The sequence below is a fragment of the Cavia porcellus genome, unplaced genomic scaffold (assembly GCF_034190915.1).
Source record: "Cavia porcellus strain 051 isolate PalLab524CR breed Dunkin Hartley unplaced genomic scaffold, mCavPor4.1 scaffold_29, whole genome shotgun sequence".
NCBI lineage: Eukaryota > Metazoa > Chordata > Mammalia > Rodentia > Caviidae > Cavia > Cavia porcellus.
The window spans coordinates 6,319,877-6,336,733 of NW_026947512.1; the positions used below are offsets into that span (position 1 = coordinate 6,319,877).

The 16,857-nt window shown below is 36.1% G+C and overlaps 1 protein-coding gene across 7 annotated transcripts in view; it reads right to left on the reverse strand.

Moving 5' to 3' along the window:
• Positions 1-340: 340 nt before the first annotated feature.
• Positions 341-16,857, reverse strand: part of Cep350 (centrosomal protein 350) — a 175,849-nt gene continuing 159,332 nt past the window's right edge. For all 7 annotated transcript variants that reach the window (XM_063239727.1, XM_063239731.1, XM_063239728.1 and 4 more), the window contains 2 exons: positions 10,411-10,533; positions 341-4,184 (listed from right to left, as the gene is read on the reverse strand). In XM_063239727.1, the coding sequence (XP_063095797.1) occupies positions 4,020-4,184; positions 10,411-10,533 (288 nt within the window). In that variant the 3' untranslated portion in view covers positions 341-4,019. The remainder of the gene's footprint in view (positions 4,185-10,410; positions 10,534-16,857) is intronic.

Consider the following 16,857-nt stretch of genomic DNA (forward strand, 5'->3'; position numbering starts at 1 on the left):
GCACACTAGGCATGCTCAAATTATTTTTTGGTGACTCTTTAAGACTTTAAGCTACATAAATTCATGAACCATGTGCATCTCCTTTGCTATCTACCTCATGCTCAGCACAAAGTTTAGAATATAAAGGCAGTGCTCAACAACTACATAGGATGTGAACCACGACCTTTCAAAGCCCAAGCTGCTAAAGTTTATGTTCTGATGACACCTATATGCACGGTAAACAGAAGTTATACACAGCTCATATTGAAGGAAAAATGCCCTTCAATAAGAAATCAAGCAATAAATGTATTTTATTAGAGCTTTTTTGACTTGAGTGTAAAAATGAACATGTGACACAAAATTAATTTATAAATCAGTTTTTATTTACAGATTTATCTTAAAGTACATTTTAGTTAATAAATCTATTTACACAGGTATACATGGGAATTCATCCCAGTTATTTTACAGATCATACTTACAAACCACACCCTAAGTCTTCTGTGCAGAGTTGCACTGGATGTGACTATTGGCTGAAAATGGCCTGGTGACCAGGCTATTTACACATACACAGTAAACGGGTTTATTTTTCATGTCTGCACAGTACAGTACACACAAGAAGGCTAAGCCTCCCAGAGAATGCTTTGCAATGTGTTTACCAAGAAGGCTTTGCAAAGTCCAGAAGGAAAAGCTATTAAACAAGATTAATTAAAACGACAGTACCTCCTTTACATCAGTTTACAATTTTCTTCACATTTCTATAATACAAAGATATTTTATTGAATTGCTGCACAACCAGTTTAAGATGATTTGTAAACATGTAAATTCCTACAATTTGCATTAAACATCATTGTAGTTTCTATCACTTGCTCTTTGAGTTAATGTTTATTCACTAGTATTCTTAAGGTAGTAAAAGGAAGATGTAAGTCTGAATTTCTTGCAGAAAAGTTACAAGTCTCTAATGCTGTGCTACAGAAATTCTTTTGTGAGTACACACTTTATTCAAGTATTGCAAAAAGCTAAGGCCACTTTTTTTCAAGACAAGAAAGTGAACAAAATTGTTTTTATCAATAGGCCACAACACTCTTATGAGCAACAAAATCTCTTTTGAAAGATAATTTCTCAGAGACCTGACCTGTAGTCACAGAAGGAATTTTCTTTTCAGGTAAAAGAAAATTACCTTCCTTATTAACTACTTTTGAGCTCTTCCCACTTTTCCCTAGAGTAAAAATTCCTGTTTAGACCTGAAGAGGGAATCTATACCCTGTACTTATTTAACCCAGAGTTAACTGCCCTGGATAGCACAAATTGTTTTGGACTCAGAATTAAATCTGAAGCCTATATGTTGGTTTACTACTAAATTCTGACGGTGTTGTTCTAAAAGATATTACTGCTGATGCAAAGATCTTTTTCTTAAAGAATTATGAAGACAGACTGAAAGAGGGTGGGGTATAGGAGGGAGTAAAGATTAGAAAGAGGGGTTCTTGGTTAACAGGAAGTTTGATTAAAAAGATGCCAGTATGGAAAAGTGGTTGGGTATCCATATTTATAATACTAATAATAAATATATTTTAATTAGGTCCTCATAGTTAAAATAAGAAATCTGTTCTATAGATGTCTTTATTTATTTATTTATTTATTTTTGGTGGTGTTTGGTTTTTGCTACAAACTGTGGATGACATTTCTGAAAGAATAAGACTGGTCTTTTACTGCCTCTCATCTGGAATCCAGAATCTTGGGAGAGCAAAGACAGCTGGAGCTGATTAGAATGGCTACTGCTACATTATTGGCAGCATTCCTTACCAGTCCAGATTGCTGATTCTATGGATTTCTGTATTTTTTTTCCTTCTCTAGAATCATGATGTTAAAAAGAGTAAAGATAAATTTCTTACTAAAAATTGGTTTTAGGTTCAAATAATGGAGATGTAGAAAAACAACCTATATTTCTATTATAGTATTTTGACATTCATTTATTAAAAAATTTACAGCAGCTGCAAAGTTTCAGTATTATAAGGACAATGTGATCCTATGAACTGCAAAAAGAATGCAGACAAGATGTTTTTCTGTCTTCTAAATAACATAAACCAAAAGACAAGTCTTTCTTTTCCTTGGCCACATGAAAATAATATTTCCACATTACTGGTTAATAACCCCGAGAAACCTTTGCTTCCTTTAGTCAATTTGCTCATTATGGCTACAAGACTGTAGCCCAACATCAAAGGCCCAGAAGAAATGCTGGAAACACATCAAAATAGCATTTCCCAAGACTCAGTCACAACATTTCAGTGCTTTCCACATTTGTCAAGAGCTATCACACCAGTCATTGTGCAAAATGCAAATATTCCAATGAGTTTCTTACGACAGAATGAACAGAAGAAGAATGGAAGTGTGCATAGTGAAACATTTAAGATGCAAAGGCAAGTTTGGAGGAAAGATGCAGAAATAAACGTGCACACTTAGATTACCATCTTTGGGGTTTTCTAACATATTTTGAAACTATAACATTCCAGGATACTTGTAACTACGAATCCAGTAGATGTCTATATCATGCTTCTAATCTGAACCTTCAAAATTAAGGCATTTACATTCACGCCTAAGATTATCCATATTCTTCTGGATTATGCGAAGAGGGATAAGACTGATTAAGAGAAACCAGTCAGGAAGGCAGGTTCTGAGGTCCCAGAAGAGCATCTCATGTGCTCTCATGTAGCAGCTGTAGTCTATACACTTTATTTCAGATACAGGTAATAGTTGTAAGAAGCAATGCTGTAAGAGAGGCAAGATTAAATTTTACAGTGTCTTTAAATCATTTTCTCCCATTCCTACTATTGCAAGTGCTCTTGAAAAGCTCATCTTCTTTTCATCAAATTTAACTGACTTCTTCAATACGTGTATGGATTTGTTAAAACCATAGGTTTCCTGTGCAAAGACCATGAACCATAGAAGCTTCAAGACCAAGGTTTAACTATGATAAGAATCTTTCACTTCTGAATAGGGACACACATTTCCAACTTAATAATTTATCTTAAAATAAATTAAAAAATGTTCCATAGAGTAAAACAAGCACACGAACTATAGACAATATTTTTTTGTCTTTGGTGCACACACTCGTTTCCTAAATCATTCAAGTAACAGCGTCTCTGACTTCTTGGGAGATGGGAGTTCAAAGTTTGAAGGCCAAAATGAATTATTTCCACGTTTGCCATGCCTGGATGCCTGAGATGGTCCTGAGTTTCTGTGATTCTGGGAGCAGCTTGTACAGGTTTAGGACGAGGAAGAAAAGTGCAGGGATAAAACAAAGGGTAAAGCAATCAGCCCTGCAGCAGTCCTTTAAGCCCAGTCGTCAGTGGGGGCATTGGTTTTCATGCTCAGACAGGAAAACTAAACACAATGCAAAGGTTTACAGTTCTTTAGGTGGTGCTCAGAAAGCAAGGCTATCATTTATTTCTGTTAATTTGACAGTCTGCTTGGTGCTGCTGAACTGCAATAATGGAAGAAAATGGTCTTCAAAAAGAAAAGAAATCAACTCCAGAATGTGAAATAGGCATTAAACTTGCATATTTTTGAAGAGATTAAGGGTCTAATACTGTTTAAGGATTATAAGGTTCATTTATGACTTTCATGGTATAGATCAGGATATTTCAAAAATTACATAATAAATTTATCTATATACCTCTCTTACCTGACTTCAGACTCAAGGATGTGATACCCTAGTCTAAACATGGAGGTTAAGTTTGCTGTTCTGAGCTCTCATCTGAGACCTAGAAGGGGTGCTACAAGAGATGCAGAATTATATTGTGTCTCAACATCAAGAGAATAATCCTGTCCACTGAAAATAATCAAGTAATCCAGTGGACAGTCTAAAGGCAAGGCTGTAATATCAGATATACTGCATTGTCCCATGAACTCCAAAATCAGCAGTCCATAAGAACAGGTACAAGGTCCGGAAGCACTCTTGCTATGATGGAGATGGGGTGTACATCAGGAGGCAGAAAGGCCCAGGACTCATATTAACACTCAGTGTTCAATTTATTTGCAAGATGTCACACAAGTAGCATTCTCCCCTGTTTTTCACTGATCTGATTCAGAACATCAATAGTATCTTTGATCAAGGTTTCAAAGATCCCATCAGCCAGCTGCATCTTCACACACAACTCGTCCTCATCATAGTTTACCCATTGTGCTTCCTCTTCGTGGAGCTCCTGTACCTAGTATTTAGAAGACAAGATTAGAAAATCATCGTCACACAGAATTTAGATATGAATTATATTTAATGATTCTATAGTCCCACCAATGAGAATACAGTCCAAGAAAATGATCCAGAAGAAAAAAGTTTAAAACAATATTTCAATTTGATAATATTCCAGTATTTTATAGATATTAAGAATTGTAAGTATGCTGTCCCTGTTAACTGAAGGGAACATGCACAGGAATTTAAGGGAAAGAAAAGTACACAAAATATAGATATATAGATTTACAATTACAAAAAGCATATGTACAAACACAATATTGGACATGATTACGGAGTATTACAAACAAATGAATAGCAATTAATACTCATTAAGATATTTGGAAAAATATAATACTATCTAAATTTCTTTTAAAAGTTACTGGTTTACAATCCTTTTTCTTTTTGCATTTTAGGATTCTGAGATTCTGAGATAAATGAATACTAATCAAATGAGAAGTGCTCAAGACATTTAAAAATGACTATTATAAAAAGGAACATGTTAAACTTCTTATACATAATGACATTGTGAGTAGGCTGGAGGCCAAGTAGACTACTTTGGCGTGTACACACACACACACACACACACACACACACACACACACATACACACATACACGCAGGCAGCAAGTAAAAATAAGCTCCTGGCTTGTCCTGTTGTATTGTCTTGGGAGAAAAAGATCATGCCATCTGAAATTTGGGAGGTGGAGATAGCATTGTTCAACATGTTCTCTTGCCTAGAGCTGACCCAGATACTTCAAGATGACTGCCACATTTTTTTCTCTTTGAGAATGGCTGTTTGAAGGATATATAAATATCCAGTCCTCTGTTCTCTAATTTATGCTCCATGGAACACTGGGAAATTTAGAGTATACATCATCTATTAAAGTGGAGTCAGCCAGACATGGGGGTGCACAACTGTAATCCCAGCACTTGGGGAGGCTGAGGCAGGAGTCACTGCAAATTTGAGACCAGCCTGGGCTACAAAATAAACACAAGGCCAGCCTGAACTGCATAGCGAGATCCTGTTTCAAGACAAAAAAAGGAGGGGAGGGGAGAAGAGGGGAGGAAGAGAGAGAGAGAGAGAGAGAGAGAGAGAGAGAGAGAGAGAGAGAGAGAGAGAGAGACAGACAGATAGAGGTCCACCAGTAAATAAACTTCTTGCTTTTGTTTTGGTGGTGGTATTGGAAACTGAATCTAAGAAGCAACAGCTGAAAAATTTCCAGAATTGAGTAAAGATATGATTTGCTAATTCGGTAAGTTCATGAGTGTAGAACACACACACATGCACGTATGCACGCAAATCTTAAATAAAAACTAAACAGAAGACCAATTCCTTATAAAGGAATGTTAGATTTCTCAAGAGCAAGAAGACAGGTCAGATTACAATGAGATATGTTCCAAACAAATGGAATATGTTCAGATTACAATGGAATATGTTCAGATAAAAGAAATATTCAACTCAGAATTCAATATTCAACTAATCTGAACTATCTTTCAAAAAAAGGAAGAGTTAAAATAAAAACATTTTTACATTGTCATGGTTTATGTCTAGATGTCCCCCAAAGCCTCATGCAGTCATAGGTAGGGCTTTTCTCAAGGTGGCTGGATCTAGTGTGATGCTGGGATCAAGCATGTGTGATTACTAAACTAGCCCATTGATTGGTCCAGCACAGTTTGTGTGTGTGGAGTATGGGAGTGAGTGGAGTGAGTGCTCCCTGCCCTAACGGCGTGTTCCCTGGATAGGCTGTCAAGGACAGAAAGACGGTTACTGCTATTACTCCCTTGCTGCTTTTGCTGCCTCCTGTCTTTTGTCTTCCATACCATGAACTGTTTTTTCTCCTCTATGACGCCCCTCTGCTATGCCATCCTGCTTTGGAATCAGCTGACTATGAACTGAAATGTCTAAGTTTTATTTTGGGTCAAAATAAACTTTTCCTTCTTTCACTTTAGCTATTGGATATTTTGTCTCAGCAACATGAAAAGATGGCAACCGAACTCAGGATGAAAGAGAAGAATATAAAAACAATGGTTTCTGCATTATTTTCTGTTCTTTTTTATACTTTTTTTTTTCTTTTGTCTTTTTCCTTTTTATCGGTACCGGGGATTGAACTCACGACTGCCTGCTTGCAAGGCAGGCGCTTATGCCGCTGAGCTAAATCTCCAGCCCCTTATGAATCCGTTTTTAAAAATTCTCTGTTGCTGGGGAGTTAGCTCAGCAGCAAAGTGCCTGCTTGGCAAGCCATGAGGTCCTGAGTTTGGTTCCTGGTACAAAAAATCCTCTTCTTGTACTCTATAGTAAAACTTTTTGCTTTGCATTATAAAAAAATGATTGTCCTAAATCTCACTCCTAAATGCAAGGGGTCAGAATTTATAAATGTTAGGTTAACAAAATCAAATAGTAAGAAAGACTAATTTACTTAGCATTTTTTGTATAATTAGCCCAAGAAGTTAACATCATGATTTCATTAAAAATTTTAAAAAAGTAAACTCTACAAAACATTACAATAAACAGGTCAGGTCTCCTGTAAGAAGTTGAAAAATATTTTACCATCAGCCAACTGGTAAATCTTTTCTTACCCATAGATATCACTCATTTAAACAGTAGTAATCTTATAACTTGCTAGTGAAATACTTTGCTTAATATCTGAGAATCTTCTGATGACTGCTGGTGGGATCTCTGCTTACTTAACTGACTTTATTTGGTGATTATCTGGACACCTCTGCTGTCAGGATAAAAGATGGCATGACCCACAAGGTTGGCAGCCGTTGATAACAGGAAAGGCAGGCTCCTGCTGCTGCTTAATCTTCACTGTCTCTCGCTGTTTTTCCTCTGTGATGGTCCTCTGCCTTGTTGCCCTGCCTTAGATCCAGTTGACTACTGATTGAAACCTCTACAAACTATAAGCAGAAATAAACCTTTCCTCCTTTAACTTTGGGTGTCATGTACTTTGTCTCAGCAAAGAGAAAAGTAACTAAGAGAGACTGTGGTACCAGAAGTGGGGTTGTTACTATGATGTGACCTGTCCATGTAGTTCAGAGGCCTTTGTAACTGGCTGTGGAAAGTTTGGAAAGGTATGGAGATGTCAGCTGAGGAAACTGTCCTGGGATGTTGCAAACTGAACTTGATGGGAGATTCTGGTCAGAGCTCAGAAGACCAGAATGTTGATAGAAATACTTTGGTAAAGACCACACTCAGGAGGTTTCTGTTGGAAGGACTCAAGCCATGTGTGTTATGCTTTCGCAGAAAGTTTCTCTGCATTTTGCTTTTATTCATGAGATAGATTAAGTCAGAATTAACCTAAAGAGAAATTTCAAGGAAGTTAAATGTTCAGGCAGTGACATGACTACTGTTGGGATATTTTAGTCATATGTATATTGAGAATCAAAAGCAAAAAGCCCAGCAAAATGATTTAAAATGTTTTGAGTTTGGCCAGAAAGAAAGCTCCAGTAAAGTTGCAGACTGCAAAGATGGCACACAGGAAAGTTTGGTTGCTGAGAAGGAACTGAACAATAGAAAAGATGCCCTGAGGATATCACAGAAACCAACAGGACTCCTTTTGAAGCTCCAAAATTACAAAAGTGAAAGACTTTGCAATGAAAAGAGAACCCAGGAACACTAGGTTCCAGAACAGTATTTTATCCTAGTGACAAAAAAAGTAAGAGTAAGACTCTATCTATCTTGTCTGTCTGTCTGTCTGTTTTGAGACAGGGTCTTGCTAAACTTCGCTGGTGAAACCTGAACTTGAAGTCCACTTGCCCTGGTCTCTCTCATGACTGGGATCTTTCATGATTTTTTAAAACTACAAATCTAATTTCTCCTGTTTAAACTCCTTATTTTTTAAAATAAAATTCAAAATCTTTTACGTTGTTTAAAATGCACTGTGTATTCAGAAGTTACTTTTTTCAGTTTATCTTATGCCACCTCCTCCATCACTGACATTTAAGGACACACCCATGCATCCTTTCATTTCAGGTTCTTTGCATATGTAGTTTTTACTCTCCCTGAATGAATCATTCTGTCAGAGAACTTAGTTAATGATTATACATCTTTAAGATATAAAATAAAATGTTACTTTGATCTCTGGGAAGCATGTCCTAGATCAGTTTCCTATGTTTATACTTTGTAACAGTTCCCTCTATTCTATTTTGTTGCTGGTTTATACTTTGTAATAGTTTCCTCTATTCTATTTTGTTGCTTAATTTATAATTACATGCATGTGTAAATTACATATTATGGGTCAGTTTTTGCCAGCAAAGTAGAAATCCAAGAAGGCACGGACTACGTCTGCTTTGCTTCCCATTTAAACATCAGTCTTTAATTAGCATAATTTCTGACTTAAATGTATAAAGATATGATTTATAAGAGATATGATAAAAATGGGATATGATCAATTTTTTTTTCTCTTTTTATTGGTCCCGGGGATCAAACTCATGACCGCCTGCTTGCAAGGCAGGTGCTTATGCCGCTGAGCTAAATTCCCAGTCCCGGGATATGATCAATTTAATTAATGTTAGAGAATGCTTCTTACACGTTTTTTTCTTTAATCTTTAAGAAATAAAGGATGTCACACTTGAAAATTTATAAACTTTAAACACTGTACAAACAGGAAACATTCACCTTCTTGAGAAGGTTCAAAGAATTAATGGATTAAAATCACGGTTCTTATTTGCTGGGCAAGTCACTTAACAGTATTGCACCTATATTTCTCATTTGTAAAATAGAGAATAACACTAGTTCTTTCTACTGCATATAATTATTGTGAAGATCAAGTAAGACATGAAAAGAATGATCACACTGTAAAATGCCAAACAAATGCTATTAGTATAGTTATTATTGAGTAAATCAAGTACTAGAGAATTACACACATGTAGAAAGCTGATAAACATAAGTATTACATGGAGCTAAACCTGAAAAGTAATATCTGAGTTTTGTTTTAATATTATTTTTTTAGGGAAGAAAGGATGACAATTTTTTACTGGCTTTTAATAAACATTTCTAATGTTAGAGAAATATACTGAAAAACCAAGTAGGTCTTACTAGTTAAAGTTCTGGATGATGATGATAATGATAATGATGTGGTAACAGCTAATATTTATTCAGTTATATATGGGCAACTGTTATGAACTGTTCTAAGTGTTTTACACACACAGTCACACCTTGCATAATGATTAGTCAACAGCAACAACATACACCATTATGGTCACACAAGATTATAATGGAGCTGAAAAATTCCTACCAATTAGTGACATTAAGGCCCTCCACAAAGTCACAGCACAACCCTTATTACTCATGTGATAATGGTTTGTTATATATAAACAAACCTACTGTATTGCCAGTTGTACAAAAGTACAGCACAATTATGTAAAATAAATAATACTGAACAATGACAATAAGGTTTATCTATTAACGATTTTTTATTTTTATTTTTTGTACTGGGAATTGAACCCAGTGTCTGCCAATTAGGCACTGTGCTGCTCAGCTATATCCACAGCCCTCTATTAAGTACTTTGAAGGCATTATTTAGAATGTATTTCCTTTGACTTATTAAAGAAAAGGTTGGCTATAAAATAGTATGCCAAAAAAAATTGTGCCATATTATGCCTGTAGTAGCCTCATACACCTTTGTTTCTTATCTCTTGCTTACACAGAGAGGCCCTACCAAGTGACCAATTATACCATCTAGGTTTGTAGTATAGTCTATGATGTTTTGCACGATGTAGGCATCTCTCTCATTAAGCAATGCATGACCATATATAAATATATAAATATTCATTTAATCTTCTTAATAATTTTATCTGATAGGTACTTATCATTATCATCTTGATTTTACACATAGAGAAACAAGGCAAAAAAAAAGGGTAAATGAACTTGTCCAATACTATGCACCAAATAAGCAAAACAAATTGTAAGTTCAAGCTGTCTAGCTCCAAAATCCACATTGGTCTCTTCAATTCACTACATTAAACTGTTTCCACTCAAGTTTTGATTTCTCAAGCTTTCTATAAAATTCTAAGTTAAACACTCTCACCTGCCAAATACAAACAAAGCAGTTTCTACTGGGAAGCAGAAATGTGGCAAGTGAAATTTAAAATTTTAATGTCATAGCCTTAAGATCAACTATCTTTTTCCCTTTTGGAATCTATCTACACCTGATTTTTGAAGATACAACCAAAATAAAAATTGTTTGGATGGATACACTGACCAGGATATGATCCACTCGGTCTCTTTTCTTTCTTCCAAATTTCATCATTTTCTGCCAATCTGTTTTGTGGTTTGTCTCTTTTTTGAGACTGAACAACTTAAGTACTTCAGTTGCTATGAAATTCTGTAGAAATAAGAGGAATAAATAGAACATAACAATGAAGTTTTGAAATTCATGTATTTATAATACAGCTAACAGATTTATACTTATACAATAATTATGACAAAAGATAACGTATATTTCTTAAACTTATAGTTCCACTTAATAATTTGAAGGGAAAAGCATCCAAAATGTTCAGATTTCATTCACTTAAAATAATTTTTGTAGTTAGGTGTGGGGGTACACTATTGTAGTCCCAGTGACTTGAGAGACTAAGGCAGGACACTTCTTAAGCAGAAGTTTGAGTCTAGCTGGAGCAACGCAGTGAACCCCTGTCTAAAAAACAAAACAAAAAACCCTCAAAACAAACAAACAAACAAGAAAAGGAGGCAGCTTGAACTACCTGGCAAGATCCAGTCTCAAATTTAAAAAAAAAAAGAGACAGCTAAATACAAACAGTCTCTCTGAGACCTGACATGGAAGTACCTGGAAAACAACAACCTGATGAAGAAAAAAAAGTAGATTTCCAGGAATTGGGAGAGGGTGACAGGACAACTAGAAACTATAGAGCAGCTGGAGATACAGAGTACAACGGAGAAAAGAACAAAGCAGGCTGGAACATGAAACCCAGCTACTTGGGGTGGGGAAGCCTGTCTCTGCTAACACGAGGTTAAGTCAGGAAAGGGTCAGCAGTTCACAGAGCAACAGACCAAGATGGCAGCATGAGTCCCAAGGCAAGCTCATGGTTATCACAAACTACAAAAACAGGGATGATGGTGGGGCCTGGGGATTTAGCTCAATGGTAGAATGCTTACCTGGCAAGTGGCAGGCCCTGGTTTAATTCTCAGCACCCAAAAATTAAAAAGCAACAAACAAAAAACCAACCAACCAAACAAATAAAACAGTGTGGGATTTTGCTCTGAAAGTGATTCCTTCCACATGGTAGGATAGAGTTGGAGAAGAAATCCAGTGTAGTCCCCACCATATTTGAGTGTTTAATCAGCAGTCATTTTGTTCTAAAATGAGCTACAGAACAACTACACTTTTATGGTTTCTGGGGCCAGGTTGGCAGGACATAAATCCGAGGGCCAACCTTTTGGAGCAGGCTGCCTGAAAGGGCTGGCATTAAGTCTCTTCTTCTCTACTCTCAGCAGCCTATAACCAACACAGGTCAGTGGTCTGTTCGCTCTCCCCATCTACCAATGTGATCAGTGATATGCCTCAGCTTGGAGGGTTGCCACAGCCTGGGGTGTGTATGGTAAAGGCACCTCTGGACCAGACGGAGCACCTCACAAACTCACAGGTTTTACAGATAGGTGGAAAAAGCCATGATTGGAGTACACAAAGAGATACAGAAATTAGAAGCAACTGGAGGAAATACAGGCTTTAGGATGAACATCACTGACAGTCAGCCATGTCCAGCAAGAAAGGCAGGGCAGGATTCAGCATTCACACACCAACATGTGACTGTGAACGCAAAATGGGTCTAAGTAGTGACTTACTATCCCTTGCTCATATCAGGTAGATTCCAATACTGCAGACCTAGAAACAAACCACACATTTGAAAACATGGAGAAATTTGTTTTGAGTCATTTCTTTATAGGTTTTTTTTTTTTTTTTTGCGGGGAGTTGAGTTTTTCCTTTTTGTAATTCATTTTTTCATTTCCCTTCACTTTACTATTTTATCTTTTTTTCCTATTTTTTTCTGTTACATTTATCTAATTCTATTAATTTTTTTTTACTCAATAAAAACCTTTATCTCATTTCTCTGGTCATCTTCCTTTCCTTTTTATATCTTTTGTCTTCCCATTTTTCAGCACCTCCTCTTTACTAGCATTACCATGAAGCTTTAGTTATCTTTAGATATTTAGTTGACTCTATGCTCTTATTGTTGGAATTCTTTAACACTGTTAATGATTAGCATATTTAGTAAATTTACTGTATATCAATATTTAGTCTGCATTTGCGTCTATATTAAAATTATAGATCACTTTCTATTTTGAAGGGGTGCACAGTAGGTACTTTTATTAATTATGGTATGTCAACTTCCAGTTTGAAAAAAGGGTAAAGTACAAGCAATGACAATGCATTGTCTGAGATTTGGAATATAAATCTGGCAAACAACTTGGAAAAGGAAGTGGGGAGGGAGAAGGAGAAAGGGTGAGAGGAAGGGAGGAAGAAAGGGAGGGAGAAGAAAGGAAGGGAGGGAGGGAAAGAAAAAGAGAACAGAGCCTCAGGAATCAGGAAGGATCTGACAGGAAAATTAAAACCTACAGAGAAACTGAAGAGACAGAACACAAAAATGAAAAGGGAAGGAACAGTCTATACTTTCTCCCCAGTTCCTGGCTGATGGCAAGTAGGACAGAGAGATTGAAATCTATAGAGACAAAGTGAAAGCTGGAGACTCCAGGGGGCTTCTGGGAAGAGCACAGTGGTAGCACAAACCAGCAGGTAAGCGACCGACAGGGAGAGCATGGGATTCTATTTCCACGTGAATTCTTCAACAGGCAACAGCTTGTGAGTAACTCCAGTTTATAAGCCCAACCTATCCCTGGAGAGACTGCTTGGTGGGGAACCAGGCTGCATAACCTGGGACTCAAAGCAGCCGTGGGATGGCTTCACTTCCAGGTTTCCAGTGTTAAGTTTCCACAGTAACTAGGTGAGGCACAGCTACAGCAGATAGCCACAATCAAGGAGCAAGATGGAAAGAAATACCCTGAGGTGTCTGAGCTAAAAGACATAGACCCTACTCCCATAGGGAGAGGCCAGGCTCAGCCTGAGTTGTTATGGATTTGAAAGTTTGTGGCATTGGTGGATTTGTCCTAATACTATTGCCTGAATGTTTCCTTGTCTACCAGTGTGAGGAGGGGCACAGAGACGTCTTAACTTGGATACTCCCCCAAAACTGTAGATCCTGGTCATTAAACCACACATCCAAAAATCATAGAGAAATTTCTTTTTTCTTTTCTTTTCTGTGAATGTATTGGGGGGGGGGTGCTGGGGATCAAACTCATGACCTTGTGCTTACCAGGCAAGTGCTTAAACCACTGTTAAATCCCTAGCTGTGTGCATTATATTTTAGTTCTTTCCTTTCCTTTTTTCTATTGATCAGTTTATTGGTACTTTGGGAATTTTCCTTTGTTCTTTTTCCCTGCTTATCTTTTTTTTTCCTTCTTTATTTATCTTCCTTTTACTTCACTTTAATATTTTCTCTATTTTTAGTGTCCATTTCATTTTTTCTTTTCCTCCCTCTTTTTATTTTCTATTTCTCATTAGTTTATTCCTTTACCTTTCCTTGATTCTATAAATATCCTTCTCTTTCCCAACAGGACTTTTTGTACTGTTTCTCTCTGTTTTTATATCATAAAAGTTTCAAATTTTTCTTCTTACATTCCCCATTCCCTATATCTTTAATAGTGTAACCATAAAGATTTGTTAATCTTTAGATAGTTAACTCTATAAAGTTACTGTTAAATTCTTTTCTACCATTAGAGGACATACAGCTATTGTAGTAAGTACGTATTATCTATAACTCAATACCTGGATTGCTTTAATGTTTATACCATAATGTGGATTTCTTCTCTAGAGTTAAGGGTGATATATAATTGGTTCTTATGTTAATATCTTACTTGTGTTAGTACTACTACAATTGATTTTCTTGATATTATAAGGGTAGCAAAATTATTGCTATTAATGGGATTTCTCTGTAAGCCAACACTCAGATTACCTTTCTGACATTAACAATACGAGAGTACATTCCAGAAAACTTGGTGTTGGCCCAAAAGCTAGCCACACCAAAAGTGTACCACTGAAAAGTGACTAAAGAGACCTCTACATTAGCAACAAAGTCTTTACACTATAGGTATCCACAAAACAGCACAAAACAGCCAAAAGAAACATGAAAAGATAAGACAAAATGTTTCCCCTAAGTTACAACTCCCCTGAACCCAATTTAGAAGGCATCAAGGGAAGAATGGCATAAGCCACACACCAAAATTACTTCAAAGATAATAGTAGAGGTTAGACACATATCAATGATGTATTCAGCAGGATCACAGAAGATATAGCTAAACAAATAGTGGAAATAATAACCAAAATGACCCAGGAGCTTTTAGAAGAAGCTAATAAAATGTTAGCTAACTAAATAAAACTATATAAAATATGAACAACCAGTTTAACAAAGAATCAGAAAAGGTTTTAATCAGAAACTGGGAGGTTAAAAATTACATTGAAAGTATGGATGATAGAAACAACCAATGTGAGGACAGAACTTCACAACTAGAAGGCAATGATACCTTCAAAGACTGACCATCAGATACTTTGAAAGTAACAAAGAGAGGGCTGGGAATATAGTTTGGCGGCACAAGTACCTGGCCTGCCTGGCAAGTGTGAGGTCATGAGTTTGATTCTTGGTATCAAAAAAAGGAACAAGAGAACATAAAAAGAATTGATCCACTAGCTGCTAGATGATACCATGAAAATTAAAGTAGGATTAATTAGAATAAGTGAAAAATTAGAAGACAACACAAATGGTATTAAAAAAATCTGTTCAAAGAAATGATGACAGAAAACTTTTCAAATATACAGGAAAAAACAGACGCATGCCAGGCATACAGAACACTAAATAACCATGACCAAAAAAACCCCCTTACATTATAGGTAAGGTACCAGAAGTCCTCACTGGCAAAATCTTAAAAACTGTTAGAGAAAAGGAATGACTCATATATAAAGTTAAATCCATTAGAATCACAGCAGACTTCTTAGTACAGGGCAGGAAGGCTTAAAGTGAAGTGTTTCAAGCCCTAAAAGAAAATAACTTCCAACCCTAACTTATGTGTCCTGAAAAACATACCTTCAAAGTGAATGGAAAAATAAAATGTTTCCATGAATGGAATGAATGTTTCCAAGACAAGGAGCACCAAGAAATTCATGACCACCAAACCAACATTACAAAAAGAATATCCTTGAGGATATCCTAAAAAGAGACAACAAAGCCTACAATGTTGAAAAGTCAAAAAGAATGAATAATCTTGTATGATGACTGGCTAAGGAAAAGGAAAAAAATAAGGAAATCAACAATGGGTAAATAATAATGAGAGGTATAAGTTGATACCTTTCAATAATTGAATGTGACTGGTCTCAATTCCCTAATCAAAAGACACAGACTAACAGAATGGATCAAGAAACAACCCAACAATATGTAGTAAAGCAAATCCTTGACTGATGAACAAATTCCATTCTAGGAGAATGTTTGTAAGTTGGATTCATTTATAAGTCCAATGAAGTAAGTCTTATATATCTTTGACACAAATATATAATGTATATTGCTTTGCGCTTCTTAGCAGTTCCCTCCACATGACTACTGCTTTTTCTTTTGCTTCTGGACATCCTGAGCTTTTGTTGAGCTACTGTATACTATCACACTATACAGTAAGCACATAGCAGCCAACTGTGATACTGTCCAGCAGACACGAGCTACTCCCATGATTTGTTTGCATCTACAAATGTTTTCTTTTGTACCAGGAATCGAACTCAGGATCTTGTGCTTGCTAGCAGGCATGTATGCTGCCGAGTTATATTCCTGGCCCTGCCAATGTTCCTAATGCAAGGTCTGTTGAAGTCTGTAAAAGTTCACAACTTGAATGTTCATAAATTAGGAACTTACTGTATATAAAAAACACGTTTGGTTCAAAAAGAAATTCACATATAAAAAAATATTGTTCCACAGAACAAGAACCTAGAAAAAACCAGGTGTAGCTATCCTAATTTCAGACAAAATGGATTTCAAGCCAAGTCTGAGCAGAAGAGATGACTCCTTATCAGTTAAGGGAAAATTCAACAGGAAGAGATAAAAAGTATAAACATTCTCATCAAATACCAGTGCATCCAACTTCATAAAACCAATACTAATGGACATGAAAAAAAAATCAGCAACATAATTGTAATGGGGACCTTAATATCCCGCTGTCACACACAAAAAAAAAAATAGACAAAAAAAAATCAATGAAGAATTATCGGAGTTGAGCTAAACCATCAAACAAATGGACTTAATACATATCTATAGTGTTCCAACAATGGTATATATTGTTCTCAGAAACACGTGGGACTTCTCCCAAACTGTACACCGAAACACATGGGTCTTCTCCAAACTTCTCTAAAACAGACTATATATTAGCTCATAAAGGATGTTTAGGTAAATTCAAAAGAATCTAAATTATTCCATGTACATTATCACATCATAGTACAATAAAACTAGAACTCAACTAAGAAACTATGGAAGCCATACAAACATATATAAACAATATCCTCTTGAAAAATCAATGGGTCACAGGTGAAATTAAGGAATAA